General features: G+C 38.4%; 2 protein-coding genes across 2 annotated transcripts in view; one reads left to right on the top strand and one right to left on the bottom strand.

Annotated features, from left to right (window-relative positions):
• Positions 1–2,689: 2,689 nt before the first annotated feature.
• LOC106872889 (intraflagellar transport protein 20 homolog) lies at positions 2,690–9,403 on the top strand. Its single transcript, XM_014920045.2, has 4 exons — positions 2,690–2,852; positions 5,666–5,751; positions 7,278–7,381; positions 9,132–9,403. The coding sequence occupies exons 1-4, from the start codon at positions 2,726–2,728 to the stop codon at positions 9,211–9,213; spliced, it is 399 nt and encodes a 132-aa protein (XP_014775531.1). The 5' UTR covers positions 2,690–2,725; the 3' UTR covers positions 9,214–9,403.
• Positions 9,404–14,327: 4,924 nt separating this feature from the next.
• Positions 14,328–18,360, bottom strand: part of LOC106872887 (BTB/POZ domain-containing adapter for CUL3-mediated RhoA degradation protein 3) — a 25,359-nt gene continuing 21,326 nt past the window's right edge. Inside the window, exons 5-6 of the mRNA XM_014920043.2 lie at positions 16,955–17,153; positions 14,328–14,752 (exon numbers count right to left, since the gene is read on the bottom strand). Of these exons, the coding sequence (XP_014775529.1) occupies positions 14,570–14,752; positions 16,955–17,153 (382 nt within the window). The 3' untranslated portion in view covers positions 14,328–14,569. The remainder of the gene's footprint in view (positions 14,753–16,954; positions 17,154–18,360) is intronic.

An 18,360-nucleotide genomic window follows, 5' to 3' on the forward strand; every position in this document is an offset into this window, starting at 1 on the left:
TATTCGTTTCAGCCATGCAGCTGCAGTCATATATATATATATAATATATATATATATATATATATATATGCACATATGCACATATATATGCACATATATATATATATATAATATAGGATAAAATCTTTATGAGAATTTATCAAGTAGTCAGTGTGAAAAAAACCTCATAATGAAAAAAAATTCATCATTTTTTTCCATAAATATATATAATTTATATAAAGGGCATTAACTGTGTAGTAATGCCTCACGCTTCGAGGGACTAAATAAGTCAAAAACTACCAATATATATATACTATAATAATACTCTTGTGTTTTTCTCCGTCACAACATATGAATGAGAACGGAAGGAGTGATGGCAAACTGGTAGTTTCTTTGGGATAATGTGGAAGTAGTGGAATTGACAAGTAATCTAAGACTTCTTACAGAAGGTCATTCTGATGAAGGAGAGTTTGCTAATTACTTTCTTGGTGTAGGAAACACTGGTGGCAACACTGACATAATAACACATTATAATATAGTCAGTATGAGAGAAAAGGGAGTCACTGTTTTTGCTCATAACAACAAGAGAATGGAATTCACAAGGTGCTTGTAATAAGTCATAACTTTTATTATTGGAAGTATCAGGAAATTATCCATAACAGTCCCTGACCGGAAAGTCCCCTGGAATTGTCTTGCCAGTTTGTCTTCATTGATGCCTAGAGTCTCCCTGAAAATGTCCTCACAATTCCCTGCTACTAATCATCTGTAAATATCTAAAGTGTAACATCCACCAATCCTATTGCCCAGCTTGTAGAGGACTGAGTGCCTGACTGTCTCCGCTTCGGAGGTGTCTGACACCATAATGGTGATGTCATCTGCATATGCAGACGCTGCCTTCATCGACTTTTGTAAGTTTCACTTGAAAAGGAAAGTGAGGATGGAGAGGGAGGTGCTGTCCTCGAGTGAATTTATGAAAAGGTGGGTGAAAATGGCAAGAGTGACCTGTGAGTCGGAAGAAAGAAGTTGAAGAGGGCTCTTGGATGGTGGGATTCCTTGATTATCTCTAGAGGTCCTCCTGAATCAGGGGGATCCCATCACAATCACTTTTTAAAAATTTTCTAGTGTCATATACGATGTATACTTTCCTTATCTAATGTATACGATGTATACTTTTTATTTTATCTTGAACCAGTAACCCCACTCAGTAGCACTGCCAGGCCAAAAGCATCAGGAAATTATCCATAACAGTCCCTGACCGGAAAGTCCTCTGGAATTATCTTGTGGTGGGATGGTGTAGCAAAATATGTCATTGAGGTAGCAGATGAAATAGGCATGTGGACAACATCAAAGTAAAACAAGTTATTTTACTAAATTCTTTGTTATATTTAAAATTAATTGAAAGAAACACAGAGCATCTCAACAGAAATATGGTAATGAAAGGGTTAATTGCCATCTCTTTTCTGGTTTTTCTATCCATTTCCTCAAGCTCATTTTTGTCCATGTGATGACTGTATCACATTAAGGAAACAACTCGTGTGTTCATTGCTCTGATCTTGTTCTTTCCATTGAGTCTACTTCTCATAATTAATTAGATTCTTCTGAGATATTCTCACCTAAAGATTTCCTTCATCTCACTCTCCTTGATTTTGTCACACTCCAAAATACCCAGATACTCATATCTATCAGTCTCAGCATCCTTGATTTTCTCATTATTGGGTAGTTCTAAACCATCAGACGATACTACTTTACCTTTTTTTTTATTATAAGCATATCACACTTTTTAGTCCCAAATTCCATCCCAATATCCTTCCTGAATATCTGCACTATTGAGACCAGACCATTTATTTCATGTTCAGTCTTCCCAAAGGTCTTAAAGTCATTCATATATAACAGATGATTTAATTTTTCTCCACTTTTCAAGGTGTACCCCAATGTCGCTTTCCACAATATCAGCCCGAGGAGTATCATACAAATCCCAAACAGAATTGGTGATAGGCTATCTCTCTGAAAAATGCTCCTCTCGATGTTAACCCTCGCCAAAAATTGTCCACATGATGTTAACTCCATATTCCAGTTCTTCATTGATCTAATAAAATTTAAAATGTCATCACTCAAACTTAAACTCAAAACTTTTTAAAACCAGGAATGGGGAACCATATCATACACTTTCTTATTATGGATCCACGCCATACCCAGGTTAGTATGTATTTCCTTGCAGTCGTTTAGTACCATTCTGTCTATCACAAGTTGATCTTTTGTCCCTTGGCTTTTCTTCCTGCATCCCTTCTGTTCCACTGGCAATTTGTCATTCATTTCCAGGAACCTATACACAGAAGTGGATATCATCAACTTCCACGGTAAATATGGTGAATGTTGCCTCTGATAGGACCCTATGGGGAAAGAAGGTGCTTGAGAATTCTACCCCACGATTCTCCCAGGAATAGTGGATGGAGATGCGAATCTTAACGAACGCAAAGGTAAGTTTTGTGTGCCCTGAAGAGAAATGAGCTCTGATGGACGTTTCACATAGGTGTCTTCTTTAGAGAAGGAGAGAGAGAGAGGGGGAGAGAGAGAGAGGGGGAGAGAGAGAGATGTATTTTGGTTCATTTATTTTCCTTTATTTATTATTGAATAAATGCTTCGTTTATTTTCAATCATAGTTACTCTAATGAAATAACATAAAATAAAGTAACGCTCAAAATCGGTTTCTAACTTTACTTAAAAAAAAAAACATAAAAACTGGAAAATGTCGGACGAAGCTTTTCGAAAAGCTGGATTAAATATTGATGAATTAAATAATATACGGTTATTAGATCCTGATATATTTCAACAGAGCTCTGAACTGAAGGACGCTTGCAAAGAATTTACAGACAGTAAGTTTATTTATTTTGGTTACTTTATGTAATCTTTGAAGAGAAATCATTTCTCCATAGAAGTAAAACAAGACATTGTTTTGTTGGTAACCAAGGGACATCAATGTAATCAAAATAGTTGGTAGAGATGTAGTTTAGCTTGTTAAATTAATACTATTTCAGTGAACGAAAGTAATTATCAAATTACAACTGATAATTATTACGTAAATATTGTGCAGCAACGAAAGCTGTAGATATAAAAATAGAAGGTTTGTTAATGATTTTTAAAAAAAGTTTAAGTTCGACTTCGGTGCGTCTATATGTATATATAACTCGATAGATCCTGATCTAACGTAGGATCTTTTACTAGCTAGAAATAACAGCTATATGTCCCTCAAGTCACAGTCACCGTCGTAAAGATGTGGTTCTGGATTCTCTGCACAGAGAGAAAAGATGTTTGTTTTATCACGGCTGACCTGGAAGCTAAACAACAAAAAAAAACATGAAAGAAATTTCGTGTAACCTGTGAATCATAGAAAATATTAGGATCAGACAACGTAGGGGCCGAAGCCCACATTTTGGGGAGTAGCGAAAAGTGGGGACGGGGTTAGGGTGAAGAATCTACAAAATTCACTTCCCTTCCAAGAAACATAGCGATTTTCATATGAGTCGAACTTAGGACGTCAAGAAACGCAACTAAAATCGGTAGGTAAGTATTTTCGATGAGAAGCAGAGGAAAAACAATCCGGAATTTATTTAGAGTGTCGTCCATGAAATTGAAGACGAATAATTTGGCTACTTAGCGCCATCCGAATGGTATCTTCCATTTGTAGGTCAGCAAGATTACAGCATATTTTGGGGTTAAACAACAAGTGATTATTAAACGTCTTAGCATTTTCCATTCATGTTCACACACGCCTTAGATGCACTGACCGAATCTTCTCTTACACCTCCCCTCTTGTACCTTTTGAGTTTGTTCTGGCACTCCATCACTACCATTTTTATCTCGTTCCCAACTACTCCCATCCACACCTTTATGTAATGTTAGGTAGCCATTATCTCCTCCATAACAACACACCTGTGCTCGTCTCTCTATCATACTTTAGCCTTTCAACACCTTGCATAAATCCACCTGCCTCTCTCACATGTACATTTAGTTGCAGGGGGACTTTTTCCTCCCCCCCCCCTGTTCTTTGCTGTCTTACAATAAGTTACTTGGCGGCCTCACTAGTGTTAGTGATATGAAAAAAAGCACTCAGTACATACTGGTTAGTTTTAGGAAGGGCATCTAGCCATAGAAATCATGGCAAAGCTGATACTGGAGCCACTAGATCATGTCAAACTGTCCAACCCATGCCAGCATAGAAAAAGGGACATTAAACAATGATCGTGATGAAATATATTGTGGGGAGGACTGTTTCCTTTTATTAGTCATTTGATTGTGGCCACCATGGAATGCAACCTTCACGTGTATCCTACTTAGTTATATCAAACCCTAAATACTTGTAGACTAAGAAGGCATGGTGGTCTGGTAGCAAGGGTGTCGAGTTTTTGATCCTAAGGTTATGCACTTGATTCTTGGACCAGGTAGTACATTGTTCTCTTGAGCAAGGCACTTCATTTCATTTCATGTTGCTACAGTCATATCAACTGAAAATGAGTGTCTGCCAAGTGCTGGTCCAATTCCCATTCCTTCCAGCTCTCACAGTCAGGATGTTTGCTGGCTGAAGGATAGAAGAATCAAGAGGGTGCTTATGCCTGTTTTCGACTACATATGTCCCTAAAACAATTAGCAAAACCTTGGTTCATGTTACCATGTCATCCTTCATTCTGAGCGACAGCCAGAGTTTAGTTACTTGCAGACTAATGGTACTGTATTTTATCGATCCCCACAAATATGGAAGGCAAAGTCATTCTGAATGAGATTTGAACATAGAGGGATGAACTAAATACCATATGATTATTATTATTATTATTATTATTATTAAGAAGTGTCAATGGGATTAGCCCCAACCCCCAAAATTTCAGGCCTTGTGCGTGTAGTAGAAAGGATCATTACTATTATTAAGAAGGTGGTAAGCTGGCAGAATTGTTAGCATGCTGGATGAAATGCTTAGTGGCATTTCGCCCATTGCTATGTTCAGAGTTCAATAACTACCAACCTGTACTGCAACTCCCCTGGTATTGTCTTCACATCTCTCAGATACTTTCTGTTTTTTTTCTGCCAACCAACATGAAATCAATCTCTGTCTCATTCCCTCCTGCACTGAAAGTCACCTTCCTTTTCTCTGTTTTCCTAAACCATGTGTTCACCATACACAACTGTTTCTCATCGCAAAACTCCAATAGCATCCTTCCTTCCACATTTCTCTCCCCGATTCCATTTCCCCCATGCACACCCTCAAAGCCCTGGATCCATTTCCCAACATGTCCATTAAAATCACCCATGCCCAAAACCAATTCATCTACACATTCACCTTCCTCTTCCTCAATTCTTCACACACCTCAGTTCCCCTTCCATGCAGACTGCCTACATTCCAACTTCCCAACATCGTCCCAAACTTTCTAGGAGCTGCATTTTCTATAGGGAGCATGCCCTTGCTTACCCCCAACCTTAGTTTCTAGACATGAGTGGTCCCAAGACCAAGGCTTCTACCACGATTTTTAAGAAATGTGGTGGAAAACTAGCTTGGAAGGCAGGGATACTACTCCCTGAGACCCCTTTTGGAGCCCCTCTACCTATCAATTCTACAATCCACCACCTTGGTGTTATCATTGTTATTCATGTAACTTACTATGTACTAAACCCGTGATGTTTTGTTTGTTTATTTCAGAAATCGAGTCCTTTCATAAAATCGTAGCGTCTGTCATTGCAGTAGTTGACAATGTTGCAAAGGAAGTGGAAAAAGAGAAAATGAAGGTACATCTACCTCATTACTTCTCAAACTTTTTAAACCATTGCTTCTTTTTCTCTCACTAATATCTATTCAATGCCCCACCACCACTAGCTATGATAATCATGAATATCGATATATATGCACCATATTAGATTAAATACACCACATAGAAATACTGATGTTTAGGCATTAACCCTTTAGCATTCAGATTCCTGTGTTAAATGTAATGTTTATTCACAGTGTTTTGAATTAATCATCCATTATCTTGTAGCTTCTTCAAATGTTGGGCCTCAGGGATGCAAGGACAAGTGACCAAGACCTTGGTGATATGCTGTGCTTGAGAAGCCCAGTATACCCTTCATTACCACCCGTCTGATAAAGATACACCAAGCACATGCACCACAACCATATGTGCGCGACATGGTGGTCTCATATCAGGATAAACAGCGCATGACCTTGCAGGTGGGGCCCAGTTAGAATTTTCTTCAGGTCAAGTAGCCCATCCTACTCAAAAGGTCACTGAATAAGGTTTGTTTTAAGGATGATGAACGAAACACCCATATTTCCAGAGGTGAATTATTCAAACCTCAAAGAATTCCCCTCAACACATAGCGATGATGCTCCTCCACTACTTCTGCTCATGATCAGAAATGCACATATCATCAGCCACCAAGGGACATGCTCAACTGGTTAAGGTCAAACAACTGACAAGCAAATCTGTGGTATTGAGCAGAATATTTGTGTAGCCCATCTTTTATACCAAGACAAACCAATGTACATGATAACACTATCAATCAGTTAAGATCAGAAGTCATGAGAGCCACTGTCTGGTAGAGTGCCAAGCTGGCAGAATTGTTAGCACACCAGGCAAAATTCTTAGCAGCATTTTATCCATCTTTATGTTCTGAGTTCAAATTCCACCAAGGTTGACTTTGCCTTTCACCCTTTTGAGGTTGATAAAGTAAGTACCAGTTGAGCATCGGGGTCAATGTAATTGACTTAGCTCCTCCCCTGATCTTACTGGCTTTGTCCCAAAATTTGAAACCAATATTACTGAAAGTGGCAAACTGGCAGAATCATTAGAGCATCAGACAAAGTGCTTGGTGGCATTTCATCCAGCTCTTTATTCTGCTCTGAGCTCAAATACCATCAAAAACAATTTTACCTTTCATCCTTGCAAAGACAACAAAAAATACAATACCCATCACGTACTGGGAATAATGTAATCAACTTTCCCAACTCTTCAAAATTGTTGTCCTTGTACCAAAATTTGAAAGATTTACTACTATTGAGGGTGATGAGCTGGCAGAATTGTAGAAGGGTTGGGAAAAGAATACGTATTTGTTCCTACTAGAGTCATTTTTACCTTTCATCCTTTTGAGGTTGATAATAAAAATACTACAAATTGAACACAGGAGTTAATGTAATCAACTTCACCCACTCCTTAAAACTGCTATCCTTGTGTCTAAATCAGAAGCCATTATTATTATTGCAGTTGTTTTTATTATTCAAGAAATCATTGTTTGTATTATATGTTTCCCTTAATCAGGCAATTGGTTCAAGGAACATGCTGAAATCCATAACGAAACAGAGAGAAGCAGAACAGATGCAACTTTTGGCACTGATCACAGAAAAAACAATGCAGTTAGAAAGGTCAGAGTCTACTTTTTCACATTTTTTTAATACTTACCAAGTCTGCAGGAAACAGCAGAGCCTGAGCTTTGTAGGCCCTCCAAGATCAGTGAGTTTGATGCCATTAATGTTCTGTTTAAACTGTTGTAGCTCAACACCTGCAGGAATGACATGAGTAGAGATTCCAGGGGCACCTTGACTGAGGCCTTATAAGTGGATTTGGTAGACAGAAATTGAAAGAGGCCTGGCATATGCATGCATATCACAATCATCATCATTTAATGTCTGTTTTCCAAGATGGCATGGGTTGGATGGTTCAACAGGAACTGGCAAGCCAGAGGGCTATTCTATGCTCTAATGTCTGCTTTGGCATGGCTTCTGTGGCTGGATAACTTTCTTTCTGCCAACCATTTTACACAGTGTAGTAGATGCTTTTTACATGGCACCAACAACAGTGAAGTCACCAAATAACCTACAAGATGATGCTCCGCAACCAAAGGGTGGAGAGCACTGTTGGGAGACAGAGAAAGGTGTTTTGCATCAGAGAGGAAACATGGCTACCTCAGGTGGGGAGTACACATGTCACATAAAAGGCGTCCAGTACATTCTGTAAAGTGGGTGTCATTAGGAAGGGCAGGCGGTAGAGCTTGGCGCAGTCTTCTGACTTGCCAGATCCTATCAAACCATCCAACCCATGTCAACACAGAAAATGAATGTTACATGATGATGAGGATACATATACATGTGTGAGTCTCCTTGTCTTGACATCATGTGATAGTTGTAAATAAATGTCACACAAGCAGTGTCCTTCACCTTTCACTTCCAGTCTTCTGTGAAAATGTGTCCACTCATGGAGAAATATTACTTTAGTCAGAAACAGGTGAAGATTGATGACAATAAGGGCATCCAGCCATGAAAGCTCAGCCTTAATGAATCCAATCTATGTGAACCATGACTTATCTCATGCTCTTTATTTACCTTAGCAGTGTTAGAGACACCATGAAAACAGGGTCACACACGCTACTCTTCCTGTCCCTCATTGACAAAGACATTGCAGAAAAATACAAAACAAAGGACAACAGTCTTTCACAAGTTGTAATTGGCCCCAGAAGAATGAAAGCTACTGTCAAATCTTGCTGTGATCTGAACATCAAGAGACATGTAAATGCTGAAATCTTACTCCACTGCTGTTATTATTATTCTTTTCTACTCTAGGCACAAGGCCCAGAATTTGGGGGGAGTGGGCCAGTCAATTAGATTGATCCCAGTACACTACACTGGTACTTAATTTATCGATCCCGAAAGGATGAAAGATAAAGTCAACCTCAGTGAAATTTGAACTTAGAACGTAAAGGCAGACGAAATACCGCTAAGCAATTTGCCCAGTGTGCTAACATTATTATTAATGTTGTTAAGGCAAAGAGTTGGCAGAATCGTTAGTGCACTGGGCTAAATGCTTAGCAGTATTTCGTCTGCCACTACGTTCTGAGTTCAAATTCCACCAAGGTCGACTTTGCCTTTCATCCTTTTGGAGTCATTCATTTGTAGTATTCTGCAAAAAACATGTCTGGCCATCGGGAAATATTATCTTGCTTGGAAACAGGAAGGGTATCAAGCCATAGAAAATCTGCCTCAACAAATTCCTTCTCACCCATGATGGCATAGAAAAGTGAACATTAAATGATGATATATGAATTCTTACAACAACTACTATCATACCTTTACTCTATTTCTTGTAATGAAATTGTTTTTCCTTGTCTTTTATTTTCAGATTACGCATCCAACATGAAGCTTTGTTAAAACAGGAAAGAGATCAAAATGAATTTATTGAACAGTTAATGCTAGAAAAATAATGGGCATCTTTTTTGCAGAAGGTTCTTCAACAAAAATCTATTTTATATGTGGTTTGAAAAAAAAAAAAATATATATATATATCAATCATGTAAAAATTAATTTAATATTCTCCCACCCCCCATCCTCATGTTTGAAAAGAAATTATTTTCTATTAAAGTTCTTTCAATAAAATGCACATTTTAAACTTTTCGAATCATTTTACTTAATATATTTAATGGTAGATATGATGGATGTTTTGCTACTCCACCAAAAAAAAATGTCCCAAAAAAATCACCCCAGGTCTAATATGCAAAGTTGTGCCCCCCATATACTTTAATGCTCTAAAACCTATTTATTTCCTGAATATGTGCTACTGAAATCCTAGTGCATCTGATATGCCTGTGTGTTTTATGCCATTAAATATGGTAGGTTTTATTTTTTTTCCTATGTATGCCTGGATTGGATGGATCTCACAGTATCTTGTCACCTACCAACTCTTAAGGGATACATCATACAGTAATGGACTGCATGACATTTTAATGTACTACCAGGACAAGAGATATTGTCTTCAGTCGCACTAAAGAGTACCTTCTATTCTCTTATTTCATTTACTGAACTATTTTAGTTCTGATTTCAGTTACTGCCCTCTTAGCTCCTCGACACCTAACCTCTGATGTGGCTCATGGTGGCTAGGAGATATTATCACTAAGACGTTTTGGTATCACTGATTCAATACTGACTTACTTAACATCAGACGTTTTGATGCTTCTCTTTGTGTGTGTGTGAACATATTTCTTTTTAAATATATCAAGAGAAGGAAAGAGTTTATGTCATTTATGTTCAGTTGATAAATTGTAATCTCTTCCCCCCTCTCTCACTCTGTGTGTGTGTGTGTGAACATATTTCTCTTTATGAGAGGGAAAGTGTTTATGTCAATCATGTTCGTTAATAAAATGTGATAAACCAAAACAGGTTGACTGTCCAGTAAGCTGTGCCAAATCACCAACATCCAAATAGCTGTACCTGATCGTCTCATGGTGTCCACATCTTTAGATTTTGTTTAGTAGACACAGAGATGGTTTATCACAAGTGATGGGTGGCAACAGGAAAAGCAACCAGTTGTGCAAAATCAACCTTGATGAATTCTAACCTATGCAAGCATGGAAAAATGAAAGTAAAAATGATATAAATGACAATACTGTTCGCCTAAATAAGTTGCCTGTACTGAGACTTGCAGGAGTCCATAATTCCTTTGTTTTGAAATAAAGCAAATTTAGATTACATAACTTCTGAAATATCAGAGAAGGTAATCAAATAATCAATCCATCAATCAATAAACAAATTGATAAATCTTCTGTTATTTTGTTCCCCAAATCAACATGACAATGTGAAGCCAAGGCAGATCATTAAATTGCCAACCTTATGAGTGGATTTGGTAGACAGAAACTGAAAAAAGTGCATTATGTGTGTGTGGCTCCATCTAGCCATGCTACTTTGTCACTAGCAGGGCAACCACTACCTATACCTAAAGTCTCTCTTGGTACCTCACTCTATTGCTCTCCCCCACCAACAAGGCCCATTAGCAATGACAGTACTACAATATAAGGTGTAGCTAGCTTGCTCACTTCAGAAATATAACAAGGGTACTTGCCAGTTAATTATCAGCACTAGTTTATCTTTGCATAATCAATAGTCTATACCTCAATTTCTTCCCATGCTAGATGCAGCAGGTGTGAAGTGAATAAGTGACAGTAAGTTAAAACTTAAATGAAACTTATTTGAACTTATATAATGTCAGGCAAACATGCATCCAAACCTTTTTCAAATGCAGAATGTTATCCTCCATCCCTGTGTTCTCTTTTGCTACCCCTTCCTCACCCTTAGAAACGGCACACTCAACATGGGCACATTGAAAGGTGAGTCTGGTGAGATTGTTGAGATGCTGGAATGAAACATATGGATGTGTGTTGCATCTAAAAAGGGAGCTTCTGCCAGTTTGCTCACAGGCAAAGAGCATAAGTATAAAATCTGGGTCGGCAATAGTGATGGGGTTAGTAGTGTGGACATACTTCTATCTGAGAAATGGGTTGATAAGGCAATCAAAATAGGCAGTGTGTGATAGGATATTTAGGCTTAAACTAGTTTTGTAAAGTGGAACTGCAACTATTATTTCTGCCAATGCTCCTCAACCAGGGCTACCAGAGGAACAGAAAAATCAATTTTATCAGAACTTTTTGCAGACTACTCCAGCGACAAATGACAGTGGCTGGTAATTTCAAAGGACGTGTTGGGCAGCATCCAGGTGGCTTCCATGGAGGCCATGGATTTGATTCCTACAACAAGGAGGGAACCAGGCTGGTGGAGTTCTCTAATGAAAATTACTTTATGACCTGCAATAGTAACTTAAGGAAACCAGCTAGTCACCTGTTCGCCTATCAATCTGGTGGACAAACAAGCCAGATTGACTACATTCTCATCAGAAAGCAGGAAAGATGGTTGCATCATCATCAAATGCAAAAACCTTCCCAAGTGAAGAGTGCACCCCTCAACATGGGTTGAAAATAGCCAATCTGGAAGCTTAAGGATCCTCTGAATAGTCAGAGATTTAGTAGTACAGAGAACAACAGGAGGTTTCTATGGGACAACAATGAGGGCTACAGACCAAATTTGTGGGTAGTGCAAAATCCATTCCAGATCTAAGGTAACATTTGCAGTGGAACAGTGTAGTAGGCAGGGCCATTAGAGCAAAGAAACAGGGCTGGAAGTGGAACTATAACAGGAGCTAAAAGACGGGCTAGGAAACGCATGTTTTGCCAGGGGAGAAGCAGAAAAGAAGAAGTTTGCCAATGTTCAGCAGCTTGAGGTTTTTCAGATTGCAAGACTGTGTGAGAGAGAAAATTGTGATGTAGGAGAGAAGTGTTTACATGAATGATGGATCACTAGCAGTTAGTGATTCTGCAAAGTAAGAGGCTTGGAAATGCCATTATGAAAGGCTGCTAAATGTAGAGAATACGTGGGAGAAGAGTCTGCTTAATATGGACCCAGTTATCCGAACTGACAGTAACTTGGTAGATAAAGAAATTAAGGATATGAAGACTGGGAAAGCTCCCAACCCTTCAGGAATCTCTGCTGAGATGCTTAAAATACCTGGCAGAGTGGGATATGGTCTTGTCACCTGTAGAGACAATCAGGTTGTCATACTGAATGACTGGTGTAGCAGCATTATAGTCAACTGCTACAAAGGTAAAGGTGACACTTTAGAAATAATTACAAAGGTATCAAATTGCTGGAAAAGGTCATGAAAGTTACAGAATAGGTCATTGCTAAACTTATTAGGAAGAGAGTTAGCCTGGATGAGATGCAGTTCAATCTTGAACCAGGGAGAAGCACCACTGATGCTATCTTCCTGATAAGGCAACTGCAGAAGAAGCATTTAACCAAGAAAAACCTCTGTACTTGGCTTTTGCAGACCCAGAGAAAGCCTTTGACAGAGTCCCCCGCTACCTCCTCTGGTGGTCAAGGCAGAAGCTAGAGATAGATGAGTGATTAGTGAGAGCTGTACAAGCTGTATACAGGGATGCTGCCAGTAAGGTGAAGGTTGGCAATAAGTTTAGCAATGAATTTAGTGTTCACCAAGGATTGGTTCTCAGACTCCTCTTGTTTATCGAAGCCCTCCAGGCCATAACAGAGGAATTTAATATTGGCTCCCCTTGAGAGCTCCTCTACACTGATAACCTTGTTCTTATAGCTGAATCACTACTTGAACTAGAAAGGAAAGGAAAATTTGGGTTTAAGAAGCATCAGTCATGAAAGCACCAATGCCAGTACCAATGCAGGGTCATGTAAAAGCACATTGAGGTGGTTGGCAGTAGGAAGGGCATCCAGCCATAGGAACCATGCCAAAACAGACAATTGGAACCTGGGCAGCTCTCCAGCTCCAGCTCAACTGTCCAGCCAAGCCAGCATGGAAAACGAACATTAAACAACGATGATGAGATTTTACATACATACATACATATATATATATATATATATATATATATATATATATATATTTATATATATATTTATATAATAAAAACCACAAAGTCTTGTAAAATACAGTTAAGCAGGGTTTCTTAGCCGAATTATGAATATATTTTATTTATCAAGCTGATAAAAACAATGTGTTACTATCTCCTTGCCTTGACATCAAGCAATAGTTGCAAGCATGAGAAATAGAGAGGGCGATGGAGAGTGGGGGGGGGGGTTTAATTTCCAATTGTGTTCGCATTGTCAGTCAGCTATATACAATAATTATGTTTACCTCTCTCATATATTGAAGTTCCATAGTTCACTAATTTTGTGTGAACACCAGTGGAAATAATTAAAATGAGAAAAAAAAAACCCCACCTTACTTGAAAATCAAGCAAACGCTGATGACTGGAAGGACATCCAGGCACAGAATACTGCCTGAATAACTTATGTCCAACTCATGCCAGCATAGAAACAAAAAGCAGATCATCACAATCACTTAATATGTTTTCGATGCTGGCATGGGCTGAATGATTTGGCAGAAGCTTGCAAATCAATAGGCTGCATCAAACTCTGTCTTCTTTGGCATGGTTACTATGGTTGGATACCCTCCGTAATGCCAACCACTTTATGGAGTGTACTGGGTGCTTTTTATATGACACCAGCACTGGTGAAGTCACTAAGTAACTTGAAAGGTAAGACTCCCTCAACTGAGTGGCAAGTGATTTGAGCAAGGTGGATTTGTACTAGGTGAGGAGAGGTTAGAGTAGGAATAGAGGGACAGAAATAGGAATCTTGCATTAACCCTTTAGTATTTAAACAGGCCATATCTGGCCAAAATATTCTGCTTGGCCACATCCAACATCTCACATCTATCCTACAATACCATTCTAAAAATAAACAATCACATCGTCAAAATCTTGAAGCCACAAGATAATGCATGATTAATTCAAAACAATGTGAATAAATAGGCATTACATTTGACAATAAATCTGAATGCTAAAAGGTGAGAGGAGATTCATGGCTACCTCAGTAGGAGAGAAGATACAGAAAATGTGATTAATACTAGATATAGTGATGACAATGATGATGGTAAAACAAAAATTCAGTAAAGCAAACCTTGAAACATCTCAAAACTTTATTTTCTGTTTTTATTTTTATTTTTCATATTTTTGGTTGTAGTTTTTTTTTTGTTTGTTTGTTTGTTTGTTTAAAATCTTCACTGCTCCATTCTTACATCAACTTTTTTGCATCAACTGTAATATTTCTGTATGTGCATCTCTGTCTGTGTCTCCCTCGATATCATCTCCCTGCATCCATCCATCCGTCGATTTTGGTTTGTAAAGGCAGTTCAAGTGAGTACTATTTCTTCCGAAGCCTGTGCCTGTCCAGCCTCTCTTCTAAGTCTTCATCGCTGTGATAGACGGTCGCCATTGAGCCACTGCGTGACGGCATAACAAAGTCCTTGTCAGGTTTTATATCGACATTTTCATAACACAAAACATTTAAAGTTTCCTCAAAGATCCTTGCTTCCGGATAATCAACCTGGAATGTTTGATGGTGCAAAAAGGGAAGTAAAGAAAGATTAAAACATGTAGGACTACATTCAATATGAAGCATAACTCCCTACCAATACTACCAGACTCTTATTCCATTACCTGATTAGAAATAACCTCTCATCAACTGAGAAAGCCATCTCCAGCAATGCTACACCCTTCCCTCAGTTTTAGCAGGGAAGGGTGTAGCATTGCTGGAGATGTCTTTCAAGTTACCAATGGTGCCATTACCAAGTCCTGAAGTCCATAACAAATACCACCTGTAGGTTTAGGCACTGCACATCTAACCAATGAAAAAGAAAAGTATTTTCATTGGGGGCAGAAGACGGATCAAATCTTCAGGCCTGAGAAAGCAACTGTAAGTTCCCAGAAAGTGTTGCCATAATATCTCTAAAATCAGACATGAGGTTGTTCTCAGAAGCTTCTCCAAACACATTATCTAATTAGGATTCTCTGTTAACAAGAAGGACCATACTGAGGAGGTAAATGAGAGGAAGAGAGCAAAGTATGCTGATCTATTGGGAAAATGTTGGAAAACCAAGCAGAAAAAGAGGATTAGCAGTAAGTCCTGATTACTACAGGGGCCAATAGGTGAAGGACCATCAAGTTGGCCACCAAAGTAGTGGAAGTGGTTTTAACCCTTTTGATACTAACCCACTTGAGACCATCCCTGGTTCTTTGACACAAACTTCTTATTTTAAAGTGTCCTAAATTAAAACCTTGCATCTAAATTCCATGTTAATTTATGTTCCAAACACCAGCTTAATATTGAAAAAGTTATTTTACTAAATGCATCATTATTTTGTAAATCAACTGAAAGAAAAGCAGTGTATTTTAATAAAAATATGGTAACAAAATGGTTAATATACTGATATATATTTGTCTTTTGTTATCTTCCAAACACCATCTTAATTTACTGAAATACATCTGTCATTAAGAAAAGGATACTTTGGATAATTGTTGTCTCAGATAACCATATCTAAACTGCCTTTGGTTATCAGTCTGTTTGACCATACTTGTCAGTACATAAAGAACTAGATATATTTGTTTTAAAGTGATCTGAATTAAAACCTTCCATCAAAATTTCTTGTCAATTTATGTTCTAAACACCAGCTTAATAACAAAGTTATTTTACTAAATTCTACAGTATATTAAAAATTGAAATAAAGGCAGTGTATTTCAACAGAAATCTGCTAACAAAATGGCTAATATACCAATATACATTATAGTCATTTTGTTATCTTCCAAACCCCATCTTAATTTACATTTGTCTTTAAGAGAGGAGTGTATGAGATAATTGCTTGTCCCAGATAGCCACAGCTTGATTGACTTTGCTTAGAGGTCCGTTTGCCCAGGGCTGACCAGGAGAAACAACTACTTATGTTTATACAAAGTTTTGTCCTCTGGAATCAAAGAGATGGCATGTTAATTGGGTCTTCATTCTCCATCTATAACCCTTTTGATATCAACCCACCTGAAACGGCCCCTGGTTCTTTAATACAAATTTACTGTAAAATCAAAATTAAATGGAAATTGTAGTTGTGGCCAATGCCAGTGCCACCCGACTGGCTCCCATGCTGGTGGCACACAAGCACCATTCATGCATGGGTTGTTGCTAGTTCCGCCTAACTGGCTCCCTGTGCCAGTGACACGTAAAAAGCACCATCTGAACATGGTCGATGCCAGCCACACCGCCCCGACTAGCTCCTGTGCCAGTAGCACATAAAAAGCACCATCTGAACGTGGCCAATGCCAGTGCCGCCTGACTTGCTTACCAACCACATAGTTCCGGGTTCAGTCCCACTGTGTGGAATCTTGGGCAAGTGTCTTCTACTATAGCCTCGGGCCGACCAAAGCCTTGTGAGTGGATTTGGTAGACGGAAACTGAAAGAAGCCCGTCGTATATATGTATATATATATATGTGTGTGTATGTGTTTGTGTGTCTGTGTCACTTAGCGGTTCGGCAAAAGAGACCGATAGAGTAAGTACTAGGCTTACAAAGAATAAGTCCCGGGGTCGATTTGCTCGACTAAAGGCGGTGCTCCAGCATGGCCGCAGTCAAATGACCGAAACAAGTAAAAGAGTAAGAGTAAAGAGTAATGAAAAGAAAGAGAATAAAATGAAAGAGATAATAAAAGAGATGATCAAAGATGGAGAGGAAGAGACTAAAACATGGCAGACAGATATTACCTTGGTGTGTTTTTTGTCAGTACCATATACTATTGATGTACAGCAGACTTCGCCAACCTTCTGGGAGCGACTGTAGAAGTACCAGCAACATATTTCAACGGTGCCAATGACATCCTTGATGAGCAACAAACGGTTGCTGAACTGAAGTGACAGCTTGTCAAAGAGCTCGATATTCTTCAGAAAGTTATCATCTGAGTTACTGCAACAGAAAGGATATAGATAGGTTGTTAAACAGATATACAGAAAGACAGATATAAAGAGAGACACACACACGAGAAAGAGAGAGAGAAAGAGAAACCAATCAAGAGGCCATACACACTCTAAAATACTACCATCTGGAAAATAGAAAGATATGCTGAATGCTATAGTCCTAAGTATGTTATGACTGAAAAAAAGACAGTTCAATCATAGTTGTTAACCTGATTAAAATAAACCTGAGCAAAAATTGAACTCTGCAAAATACCGCAAGCATTCTGTCCTGCGCTCTACTAATTCTGCCATCCAGATACATTGTAACGTTGAATGACGGTTCAGACACACACACTGTTCCTGCACATCTGCCATATACAAAAACTATTTTCTCTGTTAATCTACCTGTTATTCCACTGCACCTCTATGTGTTCATAGCTTACACTGGGTACATCAAATGGATTTCCTAACATCTTTCCAATATATCAAGCAGGGCCATTTACCTGACAGAAACAGTATTCTTCACTTTCTTGCTAACTACAACTTTGTCTTTACCAGATTAGCTTCAAGGCCCTTTGATTCCAGGTTCTGCTACAGATTCCACCATAAGAACAAGATCATTAGCATATAGTAGTTCCCAAGGACAACCAGTCTTAAATTCCTCTAGTTTGGCTCAGGAAGCATCCTAGAAGTTGTAGATAAATTCTGTTACTTAGGTGGCCAAATTAGCAGCGGAGGAGGATGTTCTACAAGTATAGCTGCTAGAATAAGAATAGGATGGAGAAAGTTCAGAGAACTGTTACTCTGATTAGCAACAGATGGGGATCTTTCTGATTTGGCAGGCGCCATTTCTTATTTATGTTTTATTTAATGTGTTTTCTACTGAAACACTTTAAAACTTCGTATACTTGTATATTTTGTCTTAGAGAACAGAGAAAAAATTTTTATATTCGAAGTTATTTCATGTTAAAAGTTGTCGTATTTCGGTAATTTCAACCAATCACTGACGCCTATTGAGGTGAAAACAATTACTGCTGTGGAATGTAAACAACACGTTCTAGCGGTGTAATGGGATCTTTTCCCTTGAATAAAATTAGTGCCGTTGTTTGTCAACAACAACTATTGGCAGTACTGTTATTTATGACATTGTTCGTGCGTTTGTACTGGCTTTAGGGTTTGGGTTTTAGAGTTAGGGTTGCCAAATTTGGTGAAAATCT

Source organism: Octopus bimaculoides, chromosome 25, assembly GCF_001194135.2.
Source record: "Octopus bimaculoides isolate UCB-OBI-ISO-001 chromosome 25, ASM119413v2, whole genome shotgun sequence".
NCBI classification, from domain to species: Eukaryota; Metazoa; Mollusca; class Cephalopoda; order Octopoda; family Octopodidae; genus Octopus; species Octopus bimaculoides.

Bases quoted from the DNA above. Each gene is read 5' to 3' on its own strand.
- LOC106872889 (XM_014920045.2), top strand. From the start codon at position 2,726: ATGTCGGACGAAGCTTTTCGAAAAGCTGGATTAAATATTGATGAATTA. The intron at 2,853-5,665 runs GTAAGTTTATTT...TGTTTATTTCAG, and splicing joins TTGCAAAGAATTTACAGACA to AAATCGAGTCCTTTCATAAA. The intron at 5,752-7,277 runs GTACATCTACCT...TCCCTTAATCAG, and splicing joins TGGAAAAAGAGAAAATGAAG to GCAATTGGTTCAAGGAACAT.